Below are 21,490 nucleotides of genomic sequence, written 5' to 3'. Positions count from 1 at the left end.
GAAGTGTGACCTATCACTCTACCTCTACGGCGCCTGCGCATGAAAGCCGCCATGTTAGGGGCTGGCTGCTGCTTCAGGCAAAGCTGGCGGCTGTTGGCTTCGGGTTGGAGGCTCTCGGCATCCTCCTCCTCGCCGTCCGAAGTGATTCAGCTGGAGCCGCAAAGGGACAAGTTCGGCGGGCTCAGCGTGCATTTGTCCCAGCTGCGCGCCCCCGAGAGGCTGGACCCAGGCGCGCTCCGGCGCTGGCTGCAGGGCAAGTGCATTCCTAGACTCGCCGGAGAATCCCAGAGCGGGATCATAGAATCCTAGAGCTGGCTGAGACCTCATGAGCTATCCAGTCCAACCCCCTGCCAAGAAGCAGGAAAATCGCATTCAAAGCACTCCCGACAGATGGCCATCCAGCCTCTGTTTGAAAGCCTCCAAAGAATGAGCCTCCACCACACTCTGGGGCAGAGAGTTCCACTGCTGAACGGCTCTCACAGTTAGTCTCCAGGGCAGCAGGGAAAAAAAGCTTGCTCCCTCCTCCCTATGACTTCCCTTCAAATATTTATACTTGTTTATCATGTTTCCTCTCAACTTTGTCTTCTGCAGGCTAAACATGCCCAGCTCTTTCAGCCGCTCCTCATAGGGCTTGTTCTCCAGACCCTTGATCATTTTAGTAGCCTTCCTTTGGACTCTAGATGGGGCCTTAAAGAGGTTTGATCACATGCATCTTTAAGCCTAATTTGAAAAGCCAGCTTTCAAAATATGTAAAGTAGTGTTGAAGGCTTTCATGGCCGGAATCACTGGGTTGTAGGTTTTTTCGGGCTATATGGCCCGGGCTAGAGGCATTTCGGGCTAGAGGCATTTCTCCTGACGTTTCCCCTGCATCTATGGCAAGCATCCTCAGAGGTAGTGAGGTCTGTTGGAAGTAGGACAATGGGTTTATATATCTGTGGAATGACTGGGGTGGGGCAAAGAGCTCTTCTCTGCTGGAGCTAGGTGTGAATGTTTCAACTGACCACCTTCATTAGCATTTGAAGGCCTGGCTGAGCCTGGGAGAATCTTTTGTTGAGAGGTGTTAAGCTGTGCTTGGTTGTTTCCTCTCTGCTCTTTATGCACCATTAAAGCCTTGGCAGACTGTGCAAAAAGAATCTGCGAACCCCACCTCCAAGATGAACTGAACCAGCTCAACTGGGCTCTCCAGGCCAATGGATACTCCACCTCAGACATCAGAAGAGCTGCAAGACCAAGAACAAGCCACGAGAGTAAAGATGAAGATCCACCCAGAGGAAAAGTGTTCCTGCCATACATCAAGGGAACCACTGACTGCATAGGGAAGCTGATGAGGAAACACAACATACAAACAATCTACAAACCTACCAAGAAAATCCAACAAATGCTACGTTCAGCAAAGGACAAGAGGGATCCTCTCACCTCTGCAGGAGTCTACCGTATACCATGCAGCTGTGGACAAGTCTACAGAGGGACCACCAAACGCAGCGCCCAGACACGCATCAAGGAACATGAAAGGCATTGCAGACTACTTCAACCAGAGAGTCAGCCATAGCAGAGCACCTGATGAACCAGCCTGGACACAGCATATTATTTGAGAACACAGAAATGCTGGACCACACCAACAACCACCATGTCAGACTACACAGAGAGGCCATTGAAATCCACAAGCATGTGGACAATTTCAACAGAAAGGAGGAGACCATGAAAATGAACAAAATCTGGCTACCAGTATTAAAAAACTCTAAAATTACAACAGCAAAACAGCAGAGAGGAAACAACCAAGCACAGCTTAACATATAGCCCGAAAAACCCACAAGAGCCTATGTAAAGTAGATCTGTAAACATTTCATAATGATTGTATGCAATGGAGATATTAAATAACACTTATGCAATTTTTGTTCCTAGGTTATAAATTTCATTTCCCAATTTGTTTTATCATATATATATATATAGACAGAGAGAGAGAGAGAGAGAAACTGCAAGTCACTTCTGGTGTGAGAGCATTGGCCATCTGCAAGGATGTTGGTCAGGAGATACTCAGATGTTTTTATGTTTTACCATCGTTGTGGGAGGCTTCTCTCATGTCCCCGCATGGGAAGGTGGAGCTGACAGAGGGAGCTCAACCCGCTCTCCCTGTGATATCGAGACCACTTTTAGGAGGATCTCCCCAGATCTCGGCTGGGGAGATCCTCCTAAAAGCGGTCTCAATATCACCTGGATTCAAACTGCTGACTTGTTGGTTGGCAATCCTCCCGGCACAAGGGTTTAACCCACCAGGGGCTTCTGTTTTTTCATTAAAAACATGGGGAAAGTTTATTGAACCGCATAAACTATGTGTCCTACAGCACATAGTTTTTCAATGGATATCTCATAGAGTCTCAACCATTTTCAACATAGTTTGTGGCAGCCACAAAAACAAAGTTTCTGGAGTATAACAACTAATTTCAAAGTAAGTGTCTCACAATTAAACAGGAAATAACACTTTCAAACCAGGAACAGGGTTTTTTTTCAAATTTTGTTACATTGAAAAATAGATTACAAAGCTGTAGTGAAGGGATTTTGCCATTGTGCCCATTCAATGGGATTTTCACAATTATTCCCATTTAGGTAAAGGTAAAGGTTTTCCCCTGACATTAAGTCCAGTCGTGTCCAACTCTGGAGGTTGGTGCTCATCTCCATTTCTAAGTCGAAGATCCGGCATTGTCCATAGATAACTCACCTCCAAGGTCATGTGGCCAGCATGCTGCATGGGGCGCCATTACCTTCCCGCCAGAGCGGTACCTATTGATCTCACATTTGCATGTTTTTGAATGGCTAGGTTGGCAGAAGCTGGGGCTAACAGTGGAAGCTCACCTCGCTCCCCGGATTCGAACCTGCAACCTTTCAATCAGCAAGTTTAACCCACTGCACCACTGTGGGCTCCCATTTATTAACCATTCTATTAACCATTGCTTGGTTATCAATGTGCTAGCCCAGCTTTTGTCTGCCGCCCATCATATTCTGTTGTGTTTTTCCTCTTCCAGAGTCCATCAAGCGATGGAGAGGCGAAGGCCACATTGCCGTCTGGCTGCATGTTCCTATCCTGCAGAGCAGGTTCATAGCGACTGCTGCAGAGCTGGGATTCACCTTCCATCACGCAGAATCCGACTCAGCTACACTCACTCTGTGGATCGCAGATGGACGCAGCAGGCTGCCCATTTATGCCACACACCAACTCGGAGTAGCAGGTGAGCCATAGTGGAAGGAAAGCGTTTTATATTCTCCAATTAAAGCCTTTTAAAACAGTCAGAGTCATACATAAAATTGCCACAGCATGGAGCAGATATGTGGAGTTGGTTTCCAAAAGGTACCAAATCCAACTGAACACATTTTAAAGGAATTGGAAGGGGAAACAAACATGCCCAGGATGCAGTTTTCCGAGCCCTGTTCCAACGTGATTTGATGCATTTAGATAGTTTTGATCTGTGCATATTGTTTTACTCCTGTCCAACAATGTGTTGCCACCTATAACTCATTTTTCATATTGCTATTTATTTGGATTTGTTACCCTTTGGAAACAAACTCCACATATTTCTGCATTCCCTGACTAATTATTTTATTTGAAGATTTGAAGTACTGTATATAAGCCGACCCGAATATAAGCCGAGGCACCTAATTTTATCACAAAAATCTGGGAAAACGTATTGACTCGAGTATAAGCCGAGGGTGGGAAATGCATCCACTATGGCTCAATTTCAAAATAAAAATAGATACCAATAACATTACATTAATTGAGGCATCAATAGGCTAAATGTTTCTGAATATTTACATAAATCTGTAATTTAAGATAAGCCTGTCCAACTCCTATTAAACCATTATTCTAACCTCCTTCAATGTAAATGTACTTATTATTAAAATAATAAATATAATAAAATAGAGTGAAATAATGAAAATGTAATAAAAACAGTAATAATAGAGTAAAATAGTAAATGTAGTAATAATAGGGTAAAATACTGTAAATGTAATAATAATAGAGCAAAATAATGTAAATATAATAATAAAAACCTTGACTCGAGTATAAGCCGAGGGGAGCTTTTTCAGCCTAAAAAAGGGGCTGAAAAACTAGACTTATACTCGAGTATATACAGTATATAGTAGACATTTACATCTTTTCTTCCCATCTCTGCTCTTTAATTTTTTATCTGCTGACAACTGTGGCCTCTTCTACACTGCAGATTATCAAAGCAGCATTATTTGCTTTGAACTGGATTATGAGTCTAAACTGCCAGATAATCCAGTTCAAATACAATAATCTGGATTTTATATAGCAGTGTAGAAGGGGTCTGTGATTAACACTAATCAGATGTACCATTTGTGACAAAACAATTCAAGAGAAAACTATTTCAAATTTCTCAGGCCCAAATTTCTCATATCAAATCCAGATTATCTGCTTTGAACTGGATTATCTGGCAATGTAGACTCATATAATCCAGCTCAAAGCAGGCAATGTGGATTATATGATTTGATAATCTGGATTATATGGCAGTGTAGAAGGGGCCTCAAAATTCCCAAGACTAAAACAATAACATCTTGAGATTGTACCATATTTGGTTCAGTAGAGGGCACCAAAGACAAATATGCTTTTGGATTCATTTCAAAGGACATGTTCGAGCATGTCTCCTCCCCCCCCCCCCCCCCCCCCCCCCCCCCAGGCAAGGAAAGTATTAAAACAAGGACCAGAGCTTGGAAAAGATAAAATAATCAGAATCTCTAACTTGTGTGGGAGTTGTAGTCCAAAGCTATGTCATGAATCATCTCAAATGTAGCCTTCATAAAAGAGGGAGCCATGTTATATACTCTTTTGTTTTTAAAAGGTGGATCGGATTCTCATGATATCTTTAAACTTAACTTGTTGCAATCTAAACAATCTTGGTTGATAACAATATACTTCCACTTCCACAGTGCATCTGATGAGACAAATTGTAATCCAAAAAATAGGTTTTATTTTGACGGAATGATGCCACGAGAATCTTTTTTTCTTTCCTTCTTTTTTATTTTAAAGCATGATTTTGTTAAAATTGAAAGTACGGTATGGTGTTGTAAATAATTACCTCAAGACTGCTCATGGAGGAGTGATACAGTTCATAAATTCAATGACGGAGATTACGTAGAACATAAAAGACTGCCTTATATTAATTCAAGCAATTGGTCTTTGTAGCTCGGTATTGAATGTTATCTGTCCCATTTGTAATACTAGAGCGAAAGGCATGGCAGTTAGTATAGTTTCAGCCAATATGATGTGTTATAAATTGTGTTGTTGAAGGATTTCATGGCCAGAATCACTAGGTTGCTGTGAGTTTTCTGGGCTCTATGGCCATGTTCCAGAAGCATTCTCTCCTGAAGTCTTTAGGAGGAGCCTAAAAACATGGCTGTTCCAGTGTGCCTTCCCTGAATAAAGGAACAATCCCCTGCAAAATACCCTGAAAATACCCTGTTGGCTTGCTCTCTACTCTTGGTTTAAAACCTTCCTACTAGATACATCCTTTGTTCATTAGTTTATCGTGTCAGGAGCAACCGCTCCTATTGTGAGAGAATTGGCCGTCTGCAAGGACGTTGCCCAGGGGACGCCTGAATGATTTTTGATGTTTTATCATCCTTGTGGGACGCTTCTCTCATGTCCCCGCATGAGGAGCTGGAACTAATAGAGGGAGCTCATCCGTCTCTCTCCGGATTCGAACCTGCGACCTGTCGGTCTTCAGTCCTGCCGGCACAGTGCTTTAACCCACTGCGCCACTGGGGGCTCCTTTGTTCATGTCCAGCATTTACTTTTAAAGTTTTAACTATTACATCTGGCCCAGCCATAGGTTTTTAAATTCTTCTGTGTTATTGTCTATGTCTGAGTTGTTGTTGTTATTATTATTATTATTATTATTATCTTTATTTGTACCCCTCTAGCATCTCCCGTAGGACTCGATGCGGCTCACATAGGCCGAAGCCACAAAACACAATACAATAGAACATAATACAGCAGCAATACCAAGCAAATCAAAACAGTAAGCAAAATAAACAACAACAATAACAATATCAGGACACTTTAAAACTGGGCTGGCCAGAGCAGTGGGTACAGAATTAAAAAGTGCTGAAGTAGCAGGAGGAATGTAGGATTATAAAATGTGGTGTGCAGCGATCTTAATACAACTAAAGTGCTTCTGGGACTTGGTGATGGGGATTCCTAATCTGAGAAGGCACATCGGAATAGCCAGGTTTTAAAATTCTTTCTGAAGACAGCCAATGTAGGAGCCTGTCTAAGATCTTTTGGGAGGGCGTTCCAAAGACGGGGGGCCACCACAGAGAAGGCCCTGTCTCGCGTCCCCACCAGCCGCGCTTGCGACGCGGGTGGGATCACGAGCAGGGCCTCTCCAGATGACCGAAGAGAACGTATGGGTTCATAGATGGTAATGCGGTCACGCAGGTAGGGTGGTCCCAAACCGTTCAGGGCTTTGTAGGTGAGCACCTGCACCTTAAATTGGGCTCGGAAAATAAATGGCAGCCAGTGGAGCTCCTTAAACAGAGGGGTCGACCTCTCTCTGTAATGAGCCCCAGTTAGCATCCTGGCTGCAGCCCGCTGAACCAGTTGGAGTTTCCGAGCCGTTTTCAAGGGTAGCCCCACATAGAGCACATTGCAGTAATCCAATCTGGAGGTGACCAAGGCATGGACCACCCCGGCCAGATCAGCCTTCGCGAGGTATGGTCGCAGCTGGTGCACAAGTCTCAGTTGTGCAAAAGCCTTCCCGGACACCGCCGACACCTGAGCCTCAAGCGTGAGCGAAGAATCCAAGAGGACTCCCAAGCTGCAGACCTGTGGCTTCAGGGGGAGTGTAACCCCGTCCAACACAGGTAGCCACCCTATACCCCGATCCGGTTTACGATCGACCAGGAGGACCTCTGTCTTGTCAGGATTGATTTTCAGCTTGTTCCTCCTCATCCAGATAGACACAGCGGCCAGGCATTCGTCCAACACCCGAGAGGCCTCCTTGGAATTAGATGGAAAGGAGTAGTAGAGTTGTGCGTCATCTGCGTAGAGATGGCACCCAACTCCAAAACTCCGGATGACCTCTCCCAGCGGTTTCATGTAGATGTTAAAGAGCATGGGAGACAAAATAGAGCCTTGCGGGACCCCACAGGTCAAAGGCCAGGGATCCGAGCAGGTGTCTCCCCGCTTCACCATCTGGGTTCGTCCCTCCAGGAAGGACTGGAGCCACGACAGAACCGTGCCCCCAAGGCCCATCCCAGAGAGACGACCCAGAAGGATACCATGATCGATGGTATCGAAAGCCGCTGAGATGTCCAAGAGAACCAACAGAGTCACACTCCCCCTGTCCAGCTCTCTACGGAGGTCATCCACCAAGGCGACCAAGGCTGTCTCGGTGCCGTGACCAGGCCTGAAACCAGACTGTGACTGATCTAGGTAGTCGATATCATCCAAAAAGCCCTGGAGCTGGGAGGCGACCATCCGCTCCAGTACCTTACCCAAAAAAGGGAGGTTGGAGATTGGCCTGTAATTGCTCAGCACCGTGGAGTCAAGGGAAGCCTTCTTAAGGAGTGGCCGAACCACAGCCTGCTTCAGATTAGATGGAAAAGTCCCTTGTTCCAACGATGCGTTATACTAATTGTATTGTTTATTTTGCTTATTACTTGTTGTTTTTACTATTGTTTGTTGTTTTATCATTTGTTGTTGGGCTTGGCCTCATGTAAGCCGCTCCAAGTCCCTTGGGGAGATGGTGGTGGGGTATAAATAAAGTTATTATTATTATTATTATTATTATTATTATTATTATTATTATTATTATGTTTTGCCCACTTCTATGGCAGGCTCCTCAGAGGTTGTGAGATCTGATCCAACAACCTCTCAGGATTCCTGCCATACAGCCCAGTAATCCAGTGATATCAATTGTTTAACAGATACAAAACAACTGGTTTTATTCATGGTATGTTTACTTTTAATTCTTGTGTATTGTAATAGCTAACAGCAGTAGAAAGAAAGTTGAAACTTTGTGTCTTAAAAATAATGTGTGCATTATTATTGAAACTATGTTATTGCTTCAGCACAAAACGATTGCTGTTAGATTTCCAAAATCCTCATAGGCAACAAAATTACAAATCGTATAGTACATAGTAGCCCAAGTATGTTACAGCCGTTGGTCTCTGAGAATGTGAGATTGGCCTGCACATTCTAACTTGCTTTCAATATTATATAATCTGTCTGTTGTCCTTTTACTGGTAGGCAAACACCAGTAGAACCTAGCATCTAAAGTAGTGTTTTGATAAAATGATAATAATTATTATTATTTATTTATTTATTTGACCAGTCATATGACCATTTCAAAATACAACATGAATAAAAGACAAGGCAAGAAGGAGAGGACAGCAGCTGACCTTCTATTTAGTCAGAATCTTATTTTCCTGGTTCTTCTTTCAGGAAATGTGCTCTTTTCTTGACAGTTTTCAGAATAAAAAGGCTTACTCTGATTATGGTGGATCTTTCCTGTCCTTGCAAGAGGAATGTCAGAAGATCATTTCTGTTGGGGGACCTGCAGTTGGATAATATTGGATGTAGATATCTGTATCGCAGTTCAGTATATGCTGAACAGTCAAATTAAGAAATGTTCGATATCCTCCACTGTTTGTTCTCCCCGTACGCAGAATCTCTCACTACTTGGGATGCTACAGTAACGCCCAGTTTGCATCATAATACCGAGTTGTTCAAACTTAGTCCTAGTATATATTCTTCTTAAGGGTAGTGGAAGTGGAAAAGTCAGATAGTGTTCTAAATGAATATTCCTTTTGTGGGAAGCTAAAAACCTTTTGGCAGAAGACCTACCTATGTTTGCTAGGTCCAGTTGAGCATAGATGGATTTTGGTTGGTATTTGTAATTAATGTTGTCATTGTGTTATAATTTTTTACATCGTTTCTAAATCTAATTGTTACTCCCAACTGTAAGGGCCAGGCTTTAGCACAGCTGGTTAATCACCAGCAGCAATAGATCACACCAATCAAAAGGTTGGCAATTCGAGGCCTGGATCGGGGTGAGTGCCCAACCTTTAGCCCAGCTCACTATCCACTTAAGCAGTTCGAAAACAGCTGTGAGTAGAGAAATGAGGCACTGCTTAAGCAGGGAGGTTTTTAAAAATATAAAAATATATAAAGGAAATATCAAAAAATGCTTGTGATCCAAAAAAGGAGGAAGTCTGTGATCAAGGGCTCTTCGTTATAGAGGGTGAAGCAACAGCACCCCCTTGTGGCCGGAATTGAGCACAACCTCCAGAATGCCAAATTTGGGGAAAATGCCAACTTATCTATCTATTATCTGTTATGTCTGTTTAATGGTATTGACTGTTTGCCATGTATGTGCTCCATGATCTGCCCCGAGTCCCCTTCAGGGTGAATAGGGCAGAATATAAATGCTGTAAATAAAAAAATAAGCTAACTAGATTAGATCCATTAAATCAGTAGAAAGCTTGATAAGTCAGTACATTCCATTGATTCCAAGCAACCATTCCATGTGGTATGAACAAGTAGATTTATATCCTTGTTTTTAAACTGTTTTTGTTGTTAGCCACTTTGGGCAGAAAGACGGGATTTATATTTAATAAATAAATCTAAAAGTGTTATCTTAATGAATAAGTAGGTTGACTGCAAACTTTCTAATGTGTACAATAGCGCATGGACACCAATACCATTTACTTCCCTATCACCATTGAACTACCAACTACCAAACTCACAAATTTTGTATTTTGTCTGTTTGTTTGCTTTGTTCTGTTAGAAATGTAATATAATTGGACTGGTTGTCCTGACACGACAAATAAATACTATTGAACTTCCAGCATCACACTAACATAGCTGGAAGGAAGCAACCTTTCTGAATTAGATAAACATAAATCAGATTTTCATGGCTGTCTGAGCATAGGGTTAGTTTACAGGTATAAAAAACATGCACATCGATTTAAGAACATATAGTAAGATGTGGATATTGGCCAAAATCTTGTCGTGCATTTACAAATATGTTACCAAGAGTTATGCACTTGCGACTCTATCCTTACTTAGCTTCTGCTTTAGGGATTTTGAAAATCCCCTAATGCCCACTTTCTCACAGGTGCATATTGGGAATATCAGTTAGCTGCTTCCAGATTGACAAAGGAACAGACCTTTGTCAATTGCAGTAGCTGCTGCCCAATAAATGTGAATTGGGAGGAATAGGGACAGGGTTTTCTGCATAGTGCTGTAAGTGCTGTGCTTATGAATTCATAACTCTCCAGCAGGATTCTAGTTCATGTTACTTTTAATATCTCCATCACTGTTGTGTTTGGACATTTGGAAAGTTATTTAGATCTTTTAAAACCATTTAATTAGCAACATTAATATTACCTAAAAAGTGTTTACAGAGGTATCTCATAATATTTACAGTATGAAACCTTTCCAATTTACTGACATGAAGCCCAGATTCTCATCCTCTGCTTTCTTGCAGTGTTAAAGCCATCTGTGCCTTTGTCAAATGAACCTGAGTTTCTGTTTAGTTTCATCTAACATTTTGCAAGAGATTTGGTTTATTTTCCCCTTCCCTTAGTTCTTCATTTGTATTAAATGTGACATTAGTGTGTGATCCCTAGTTGGCATTAAGTCCCAATGAACTCCGAGGAAATGAGCGTAGGAGGATTGGAATGTAAATGTAACGCCAAATATGGTCCGAAACATCACTGTGACCTGGAAGTTAAAATTTATAATCATGTTGACCAGGAGCAACCTTGTAGTATGTTTAACATCTAAAAACAAACACCTTTAGATATTCAATCCGATTTCAAGTGTAGTTTATACTGGTACTGTATCCATTCAGCTTTGAGATTATTTGCAGAGCAATATATTATTTATTCCAAACCATGTGAAGTCAGTCATTTCCCTAATACTTTCTGTAAGGCCCCTTCCACACAGCTGGGAAAAACCCCACAGTATCTGCTTTGAACTGGAATATATGGCAGTGTGGACTCAAATAACCCAGTCCAAAGCACATATTGTGGGATTGTTGTATCCCAGAGCAGGAACACCTTTGTCCGTAAGCACCACACCAGTATAGTAAAACCAGCTAGCAGTTTATTGAAGGATATATGTAAGTAGTATTATCCAAAACAGTATTTTCCAAAGAGTACTGATGGTCCATGGACTTCAGGGTACAAAAGTAAATGTTCAAGATCCAAAGATGCAAAACCCAAAGGAACAAGACAGCATGGAATGCCAATGCCCAGAACAGGAACTGGCAAAACTTGAAACATGAAACTAGAAATCTACTAGGAAACAAGACCATCATGAAACTCCAACATTGACGAGATTGAGCTAAAATCCTTTCCTCGTATCATATAAAGCTTTTCCTATTCCATGAACCGAAAGGAAAGCATTTCATTTGTCCTTACAAACAGCTAAGGATTGGCTGACCTTTGCTGATCTTGAGAACTTTGTCTTAGTTTACAAAAGTCTTGTTTTCTATCTTCAAACTCATTAAATTTTGCACCTGACAAGTCATCCTCTTCAGTGCAGAGTTTCGTGTTTTGGGGTTTTATTAACTATTGGAGGTGGGGTTGTATTTTATGGTTGTTTAAATGTATTGAGATTTTTTTGTAAATGACATAATAAATAATAGAGTTAAGTTGTTAAATGAGAAAATACATTGCCAACTCTTAGGAGAATTTTTTGAAGTTACCAAGTAGAAATGCTTCCCAAAATGGTTCCCATAAATAACCCCTGTTCAGCAATGGCATTATTTCCTATTCTATAGAATAATATTTAATTCTGTTTTGTGTATGCATACTTATAGTGTCATATAAATCTGAAAGGAATGGGAAAAATCTCTTTGAAAAGCAGGTGGCATGTACAGTCTTTTATCACAATTACAGATGTAATGTCAAACTAATCTGAGCCTCCATTTGCCTTCTGAACAGAATTCCATGCCTGCTAACACATTGCCAGACATGCACCGGAAGGATGAAATCATGCACATTGTATGACATGGACTCGGAGACTTCTGACTAATTTCCTAAGGAATGAACTTTACTTCAGTGGTGTTGTTTCATTTATAAAACATTCCTCCCACACACACATACTTTATTAAGAGGGAGAAGTCTTTGCAGTCACATAGTATATTCTTTAATCTTTCCTCCATATGAAAATACTTTACCCTTGTAGTCTAGGATGTATGTCTTTATTGGCACAATCAAACCAGCTTTCAAAAAGCAAATAATTCAGAATAACATAGGATAAATGCATGCTGGTATCTATATAAGTCAAGCGGCAGGCCTTCGGTATCCACGGGGTTTGGTTCCAGGGAACCCCTTCGATATCCAAATCCATGGACACTCAAGTTTCATTATATACAATGGTGTAATAAAATGGAATCTCCTATGTGTCAAACAATTCAAATGCTGGAGTTATTTTTTTTCTAATATTTTTGAACCATGGTTGGTAAAAAACCAACCTATGGATAGAGAGAGCTGACTGTATTTTTTGTCAAGTCCCCTTTGACTTCAATTTGGTGTCCTTTCATTTGGAGTGGAGTCAATAGATAGACCCTGCTAAGCTTCCATATAATTGTGAAACAAAAATTGGAGTCAACGAGAGGCACTGAACTCGTCTGAGAGGAGGGATAGGACTATCTGTTGCATTTTTAGAGGTCATCTTGACTTTTTTCCCTCACTGACTCATTCTTCATTAAATCACTTAGTAAAGAATATGTTCTCTCCCCAACAGGCGCTGTATTAGATGTCCAGTCTGGCAAAGTATTGGTTGTGCAGGATAGGAATAAAGTAAGTTTAACACATTATTTTGAAGAAATCAATAATTCTGCTTGAATCCAGAGATGCCCATCCATGATCCAACATGCTGTCGAAGGCCTTCATAGCCGGAATCACTGGGTTGCTATGAATTTTCCAGGCTGTTTGGCCATGTTCCGGAAGCATTCTCTCCTTACATTTTTACCACATCTGCAGGCATCCTCAGAGCTTGTGAGGTCTGTTGGAAACCAGACAAGTGGGGTTTATATATCCGTGGAATGTCCAGGGTGGAAGAAAGAAGTCTTGTCAGTTTGAGGCACATGTGAATGTTGCAATTGACAACCTTGATTAGCATGAAATAGCCTTGCAGCTTCAAAGCCTGGCTCACAACCTCTGAGGATGCCTGCCATAGATGTGGGCTAAACGTCAGGAGGGAATGCTTCTGGAACATGGCCATACAGCCCGGAAAACTCACAGCAACCCATGTACAAGGTCTGTTTGTGAGAAGAGACGAATGAACCCTATTGGTGTGTTTTTTGTTGTTGTAACTGCATTGCAAAAGTTCAACACAAGGCCTTGCACAACACCTTGAGGCATCTATTCATATTACTTTTGGTCATTCAGGGCCCTATAATATTTTTTAAATCAGAGGTTGAACAGGTTTTTGTTTCCTGTTTCCATGGAAGCAATGGTGTTTGCCGTTTGATTGGCTGAAATCCAATCATTTACTAATGTATAGCAAATGGGAATTAAAGATGAATAACCATGCATGCTTATCACCTCGTAAGAGCCCCCTGTGGCACAATGGGGAGAATGGGTTGAGCTCCCTCTGTCAGCTCCAGCTCCCCGTGCAGGGACATGAGAAAAGCCTCCCACAAGGATGGTAAAACATCCAGGCATCCCCTGGGCAACATCCCTGCAGATGGCCAATTCTCTCATACCAGAAGCGACAGTTTCTCAAGTCACTCCTGACACACACAAAAAAACCCTAGTAGATCTCTTTCAACAAAGTGGAAAACTTTAAACATGTCTTGTATATAGCTATGACTGCTCCTACATCAGAATTACAAGAGTTGCTATAACAGGAGGGAAGCTGCAAACCCAACCTTTAAACAATTAAGCTCTATAGCGCAGCCTTACTTCTCTAAGAATTCATAGGAAAAAGCAGACTGCATTGAGGTTTTAAAAATAAGCTACTGGGCGTCTGCTGTAATTTGCTTGAAAAAAGAATTCATTAAAAGTTTAGCAGAGACGGCAAGACAGCCAAATCTGGCAGAGTGACTCTACTCTTATACATGCCATACTGAATTGTGGATTTATTTAGGGCACAAATTCCTAACATGGGTGTAAACATGCTGTATCTAGCAGCTCCACCAGGGCTAAAGCCAATGCAGTGTAATTGTTAACTAACCTATATACCAGGTATGGGCAAACGCAGGCTCAGGGGCCTGATGTGGTCCTTTAAGCTCTTTTCTCAGGCCCTCCTCTGTCTCACTGTCCTATCAGCATGAGGATGCTGCAACCCACGGCATCCTCATGTTAAGATGAGAACCGGGGCGTCACATGTGGCCTCAGCACCAGCCCCAGGCAGAGCCTCTTCCTGGCCCTCCTGGCCTGCTGCTCTTTACCAGCACACACCCCTTTTTCTTGGCCTCTGCCCCCGGTGATAAGCTACTCCTCTGCTTCCTCTTCTCTTCCGCCACCTTCCTCATGGGCAAGTTCCCCCTTGGACAGTCACTCCGGGAAGATGTACTGGCCCCAAGGAGTGGGCCTTCAGGAGGCAGCCCTCGTTGTTAACATGCCCTGCAGGCTCTCCTTCCCTTCCCTCCTGCTCCTCTCTCCAAGGGGGACCTTATCCTTGAGGAAGGCAGCGGCTGCAGAGGAGTAGAAGGAAGAGAAGGAGGAGGCGGAGAATTATTATTATTGCCTGTATTGTTGTATTTGGGCTCGGCCTCATGTAAGCCGCACCGAGTCCCTTGGGAGATGGTAGCGGGGTACAAATAAAGTGTTGTTGTTGTTATTATTATTATTATTATTATTATTATTATAAAGGTGAGAATTTAATTCATCCCAGAAGAACATAAAAGAATCACTCATTGAAGCAGTAGATTATTGCTGATGGGGCAAAGGTACATCATTTGTTACTGTATTAGTGCTACAAATATATCTGGATTTTGTAATAAAAAAAACCCCTCTGTTTGATAAAGAATATATATTGTTCCCTCGCTACTTCGCGGTTCGCTTTTCGAGGACTCGCTGTTTCACGGGTTTTAGCCTCCCAGTTTATGAATGGTTGCCATTGCCCAGAGCAGCGTTCAAATGTCGCCTCCTGGTAACGATGGAGTGTGGAAGGGGCTTTCACCCTCCCCCTCGGAAGAGAGGCAGCCAATCGAGAGATTGCAAAACAAAGCAGAGATAGCTAGCAAAAAAAAGGTGCGCGGTGCCTTTAAATCTCTCCTCGCTTCTGCCTCACCCTCAAAACTCGATATACAATATATAGCGTCCCTACTTCGCGGATTTTCCCTTTTTGCAGGTGGTCCTGGAACATAACACCCACGATAAGTGAGGGAACATTGTATATGGAAGAAAGAATTAAATGTTTTTAAGTCTACTGGTTCACAAATCCAACAAGTAGATTCAACTCTCCTGATGACTTACCACTTTAACATATAGATTTAGCACAGAAATTGGCCACATTTAAGTGTTTTCAACACAGGAAAATCGATGCTCCCCAGTTTTGAAAAAGGGGGCATCTTATGGGTGACAGAGGCTATTGCTGTAACAGACATAAAATAGCACATTCCTCCAAAAAGAAGTGTGTTTTCATATACACTTTTGAAGCCAGCAACTTGGTTCCTAAAAAATCATATTGTACTTGTTAAAGCGTTGGCTTTGTGCCTTTTTTCACTTGAAAGTTGCCAGAAGCTACTTTTAGATGCAGATTCTGCCTCTTTCTCTGTGTCTAGGACAGGGGTCCTCAAACTTTTTAAACAGAGGGCCAGGTCACAGTCCCTCAAACTGTTAGAGGGCCAGATTATAATTTGGGGGGGGGGGGGGAACACTGCTCATATCTTATTTGTAGTGCAAAAAACACTTAAAAGCAATACAATAATTAAAATAAAGAACAAATATAAACTTATTAGTATTTCAATGGGAAGTGTGGGCCTGCTTTTGGCTGATGAAATAAGATTGTTGTTGTTGTTGTTGTTGTGTGCTTTCAAGTCGTTTCAGACTTAGGCTGACCCTGAACAAGGGCCAGGTAAATGACCTTGGAGGGCCGTATCCGGCCCTCGGGCCTTAGTTTGAGGATCCCTGGTCTAGAAGCTTCACTTTTCATCGGTCCCAACTAAACCAATAATCAATATTAGTTATGACCAAATTCTTATCAATGTTACTTGTGGTGCAACTTACCTAATTACCTAGTGTGGACCCAATGAACTGCATTCAGTGCACCTGATTATTTAGTAGATAATAATAGCAATTGGACCAAGCATCTACTCATATTTGCCCTGAATAATCACCAGACAACATGGTGGAATCTCACTTTTTATTTTTCAATCATATAACAGGGGGAAAGACACATTGCACATATTGGTTATTACAGAAACAACAGAAAACTTTATAGCCAGTGCAGTATAGAACAGTATTACAATCATAATCTCTGTTTTTAAAATGGACTGTTTGTTTTATAAAAACAAAACACGGAACTAGAATATATATGTGTGATTAAATATTAGATTACAAAGGCTCCAATCCAGCACAGAGTTACTAACCCCATAAAATTAAGCATATCTAGCTCTGTATTGGAAAGTGGCCACATAATATAACTATTCATAGCAGCTTCTTTAAAGTCCCTTCTACTTTGTACCTAGTTAATGAGCAGCAATGTTGCAAGTATAAATTGTCTAAAAGTCATTAGACAAATCAGTAGATGTCTTCTGTGACTATACTGTTACAGTCATATAATTGTATTTGATCACATTAAAAAAACACATTAGGCATAGTTAACAAATGCAGGAACTGTATTTCTGATTCCTTGTCGATGGGAAAAATTGTTTACTTATTGTTTCCATTTCAGACAACAAATGCGTGGAAATTTCCAGGGGGATTGTCTGAACCAGGTGAAGATATTGGTAAGTGGTTGTCCTCTGGAGCAATTGCATCAATAGGGCAGTATTATATACAGCCAGTCCCCAGGATACAAACAGCCAACTTACAAATGACTCATAGTTAAGAACAGGGGCAAGACAACAGGAAGTGAGAGAAATCTACTCCTTGGAAGGGAAATTAACTCCGGGAAGAGTTATCACAGGGAAAAGGTGTCTCCACTGAAGCTTTCTCACCAATCCTTGTTTCCAAAATAAGACAGAATTTTCAAAATCCAATTATCATAGGGACCGAAAGTGAGGGGAAATCTTCTGAACAGGGCACAGACAGCAAAACAAACACCACAGGTGTATTAACCCTTTCCTATACTATCCAAACCTCTCATCTACCTATCTATCTATCAATCACTGGAGTGTCACTAAAAATGTACCTGTTCTGACTTACAACTTAAGAACAAACCTACAGAATCTATCTTGTTCATAACTTGGGGACTGCCTGTATGTCCATTGGGTCATATTTTTTGTTCATTTCAGTGGAACGTACTGCCAAATAAGGATAGACCTACAACAGAAATCCTAATTCTGCATTCAGAGTTCCATACAGACTTTCAATTAGGTATAAATGGATGGAAATGAAACAAGATCAAAATGTGGGTTGGTGCCTGTAATGCTAGACAGAAGGACTTAACTTTGTATTGATGTCTTAAGTAATATCCTTCAAATAGATAATGCAGAAATCTGCAAAGTGGTCATAGTTTGAATTTCTTTCTTATTGTTGTCTTTTTGTGGATTGTTATGATTTTTAATTTAAAATACACTCAATTTTTATGAGTTAAGTTTCCTCAGACTCAAGTTTTCTCAGATCTCTGTCAACGTGATAAATAACTCAAAGATGCTGTAATTTTAATTTCTAGGCCCACATACACATAGCAAAAACACACCAATTTAATACCAGAAGAGAAGTGTTCTCTTCTGGCATAAGCTTTGAATATTTTAAAAGGTGGGTGTCATATATTTGTTGGATCCCATTGGCTCCCACTGTAATATCCTGACTGGTATTCTTGCTCCAATTCTAAATGTTTTCTAAGCTGAACTGTAACATTTTCTAACAATTCACATACATTAATTGTGTGGGTCCTAAGTGATGGCATCTTTGTCAAACTAATGTTGCAAAAGACTAGCTGAAATTTCTCAGCAAGATCATGGAATCAAAAGAATTGGAAGAAATTTTCTTCCAAAAGCCAGGAAATCACTATAGTGTGGGTTGTTGTAAGTTTTTAGGGGTGTTTGGCCATGTTTCAGAAGCATTTTCTCTTGACATTTCACATGCATCTATGGCAGGCATCCTCAGAAAACACTATAGTGTGTTTTCTAGGTTGAACTTCACCCATAATTAAACACTTATGACAATGTAAATGTTACAGACCATAGAAAAACTACATAAAATGGTCTGGTAAGGTAATTTTGGACGTAACAACATAAGAGTTTGTATCATCTTTCAGCAGTGTACCTGTGAATTTTATCACTGTGGGTTTTTGATCCAACTATATAGAAAGGAGAGGGACACAAATATAAGTTCTAGCAGCAGGGAAAAGAAAGGACAGCAATGACTGAATCATATTTTTTTTTCATGTCAGAAGTTACTTGAAAAACTGCAAGTCGCTTCTGGTGTGAGAGAATTGGCCGTCTGCAAGGATGTTGCTCAAGGGACGCCCGGATGTTTTACCATCCTGTGGGAGGCTTCTCTCATGTCCTCTCATTGGAAGCTGAAGCTGACAGACAGGAGCTCACCCTGCTCCCCAGATTTGAACCGCCAAACTTTTGGTCAGCAGTTCTGCTGGCAGAAGGGTTTAACCCATTATGCCACCGGAGGCTCCTGAATCATTATATACCCTGTAAATTTAAACTCCATATTTATTGAGAAAAAGATTGCTCGGTAACTCTGAACTTCACCTTCGTACAAAGGAAGGAACTTAGGTGTTTTAACAAAGACAAGGGCCAAATTTCCAGCCTGACATGTCTTTAGATGAAGAGTAGTAAAGTAAAGGTAAAGGCATTAAGTGTAGTCGAGTTTGACTCTGAGGGGTGGTGCTCATCTCCATTTCTAAGCTGAAGAGCCGGTGTTGTCCGTAGATGCCTCCAAGGTCGTGCAGCCAGCATGACTGCATGGAGCTCCATTACCTTCCCGCTGGTATCGATTGACCTACTCACATTTGCATGTCTGGCAGAAGCTGGGGCTAACAGCGGGAGCTCACCCCACTCCCTAGATTTGAACCACCAACCTTTCGGTCAGCAAGTGCCACAGCTCAGCGATTTAACCCGCTGCGCCACCAGGACCCCTAGATGAAGAATTGTCTTTTCATCCCAGCTTGAAGAAGTGACTTTAGTCTGAAAAATCTATGTATATTATCCAGCAAGAGATTCATTCCTCTCTATCTTGAAACTGTTATTAATTTGCAGACCTGATTCAAGGGCAAAACAAGAATCTTAGTTTTCAGACTTTTCAGATTTTTCCTTCTCTTTAATTTATTGCACCACTTAGCTTGATGAAGAGTTTGGGGACGCCTAACAGCTTGCATATGCTTTTCTTGCCATTGAGCTGCCTTTATTTTCAGAACGATAATGAAAGCTCTCTCTCTTTTAGGGAGCACAGCAGTTCGAGAGGTTTTTGAAGAGACAGGCATAAAATCGGAATTCAGGTCCCTTCTAAGTATAAGGCAGCAACACAGACACCCCGGAGCCTTTGGAAAGTCTGATATGTATATTATCTGCCGCTTGGAGCCATCTTCTTTCAACATTAGTTTCTGCCAGCAGGAGTGCCTCAAGTGCGAGTGGATGGATCTACGTGACCTTGCCAAGTCAAAAGAAACAACTCCAATCACTAGCAATATAGCCAGGCTGCTTCTCTATGGATACCGTGAAGGGTTTGATAAGATCGATTTAACTATGAGGGAATTTCCAGCTGTGTACACAGGACTTTTCTATAAACTGTACCACCGAGAACTGCCAGAGCATTATAGGAACATGACAAATTTGTAAGACATGTAGGCTTTTTTAAAAAAAGGCATCTAATATTACTTTGTAGTAAAATGCATATGTATATTATTCCAGATTAAATTCCTTACAAATATATATTATTTCACATACAATGCTAAATATTTTAAAACTATGCAAATTTTAATATATATTTTTCTTTGTCTATCCCCAATGCATCAAGTAAAAAAAATGAGTATAGTATTTGACTGGAAATAAATGCATAAGTTCTCCATTCCGTCACATTCAATGCACACATGTACACACAATTTATACATCTGCAAAAGGCACAATGGTTCTAGGATATCAAAACTGTTTTGAAGTCTACTACATACATAATTTTGCCTAAGTAATATTCCGAGATCAGTCCACAAATGCAATTTATCCTGGGAAGTGCCGGTCACATTTTTCTGTCGTGTGGGGATGGGGAGGACTACCACTCTGCATTTCATACACTCTCCAACTGAAATCAACTCTTGGCAGACATTGGAAGGAAAAGGATAGCTTTCTGGCCTCGTCCAGTTTTTGGCCCAAGTTTGTACTGACCAGTTCGTTTCAGTGCAATGTACCAATCACGATATTTACGAGACCGATAAGTATTGTAATTATTAGCTTCCAAGCGTTCAAAAAAGAAGCATTCATCTGTTACGTATTTCTGCAAGACAAAGAGAAAGTAAATTATTTCCAGCCAATAGCTGTCATGAAACAGAATTTTCTATCTAAAAATCTGGCTGACGATTTCAATCACTTAGCACGATTAAGATTATCGAATCCATCAAATTACATTTTATTTTTAGACCCATACATACACCAAAAAAAATGCTATTCAGATTTAACATAGCAATTTTTAGGTAGACGTGCTCCTACACCCAACATTCCTCTAACTGCCTTACTAAAAAAGTAAAAAATGGCTGAAATAATCTCCGTGATTATCCCCCACCTCTGGAACTCCCTCCATAAAAATAAAAAAATGGCTCCCTCCCTCCTCTCCTTCAAAAAACAATTAAAAACTTGTTTCTGTTCATTGGCATACAGAGAGGAGGATAATTAGAAGTTCACATTCAATCAATATACCTGTTCTGAACTTGTGACCATACCCTGGACTCAGTTGGTTTTGGCTTAGTTGGTACCTTTAACATCTCTGGCATTTTGGCTGCATAATATTTTAATAACTATTTATATGAATGGGTTGTTGTGAGTTTGTCCAGGCTGTATGCCCATGTTCCAGAAGCATTCTCTCCTGACGTTTCACCTGCATCTATGGCAGGTATCCTCTGAGGTTGTGAGCAGACCTTAAAACCTCTGAGGCTGGCTGCCATAGATACAGGTGAAACGTCAGGAGAGAAGGCTTCTGGAACATGGCTATACAGCCTGGAAAACTCACAACAATCCAGTGATTCCAGCCATGGCAGCCTTCGACAATACATTTTAAATTAATATTAATTTTAGTTTATATAATTTATGCCTAATTTCAGCCATGTTAGATGTAGATTAAGTTATAGATTAAGAGATTATTTAATTTTGGGGGTATAATTTGGTTGTGGATATTGTTTTTTGGG

General features: G+C 41.1%; 2 protein-coding genes across 2 annotated transcripts in view; one reads left to right on the top strand and one right to left on the bottom strand.

The window, feature by feature from the left end:
* Positions 1-24: 24 nt before the first annotated feature.
* On the top strand, positions 25-20,030 carry NUDT6 (nudix hydrolase 6). The gene is made up of 5 exons (XM_060778970.2): positions 25-253; positions 3,021-3,224; positions 12,770-12,825; positions 16,871-16,925; positions 19,543-20,030. Exons 1-5 carry the CDS (start codon positions 40-42, stop codon positions 19,935-19,937), a joined length of 924 nt encoding a protein of 307 aa, XP_060634953.2. The 5' UTR covers positions 25-39; the 3' UTR covers positions 19,938-20,030.
* Positions 16,326-21,490, bottom strand: part of FGF2 (fibroblast growth factor 2) — a 29,132-nt gene continuing 23,967 nt past the window's right edge. Inside the window, 1 exon segment of the mRNA XM_060778971.2 lies at positions 16,326-20,586. Within this exon segment, the coding sequence (XP_060634954.2) occupies positions 20,401-20,586 (186 nt within the window). The 3' untranslated portion in view covers positions 16,326-20,400.

Source organism: Anolis sagrei, chromosome 5 (genome assembly GCF_037176765.1).
Source record: "Anolis sagrei isolate rAnoSag1 chromosome 5, rAnoSag1.mat, whole genome shotgun sequence".
NCBI classification, from domain to species: Eukaryota; Metazoa; Chordata; class Lepidosauria; order Squamata; family Dactyloidae; genus Anolis; species Anolis sagrei.
This window is presented reverse-complemented; position numbering and strand designations above follow the sequence as displayed.

Coding starts and splice junctions, on each gene's coding strand:
- NUDT6 (XM_060778970.2), top strand. CDS start 40: ATGAAAGCCGCCATGTTAGGGGCTGGCTGCTGCTTCAGGCAAAGCTGG. Junction 3,225..12,769: donor ACACCAACTCGGAGTAGCAG/GTGAGCCATAGT, acceptor TCTCCCCAACAG/GCGCTGTATTAGATGTCCAG. Junction 16,926..19,542: donor TGAACCAGGTGAAGATATTG/GTAAGTGGTTGT, acceptor TCTCTCTTTTAG/GGAGCACAGCAGTTCGAGAG.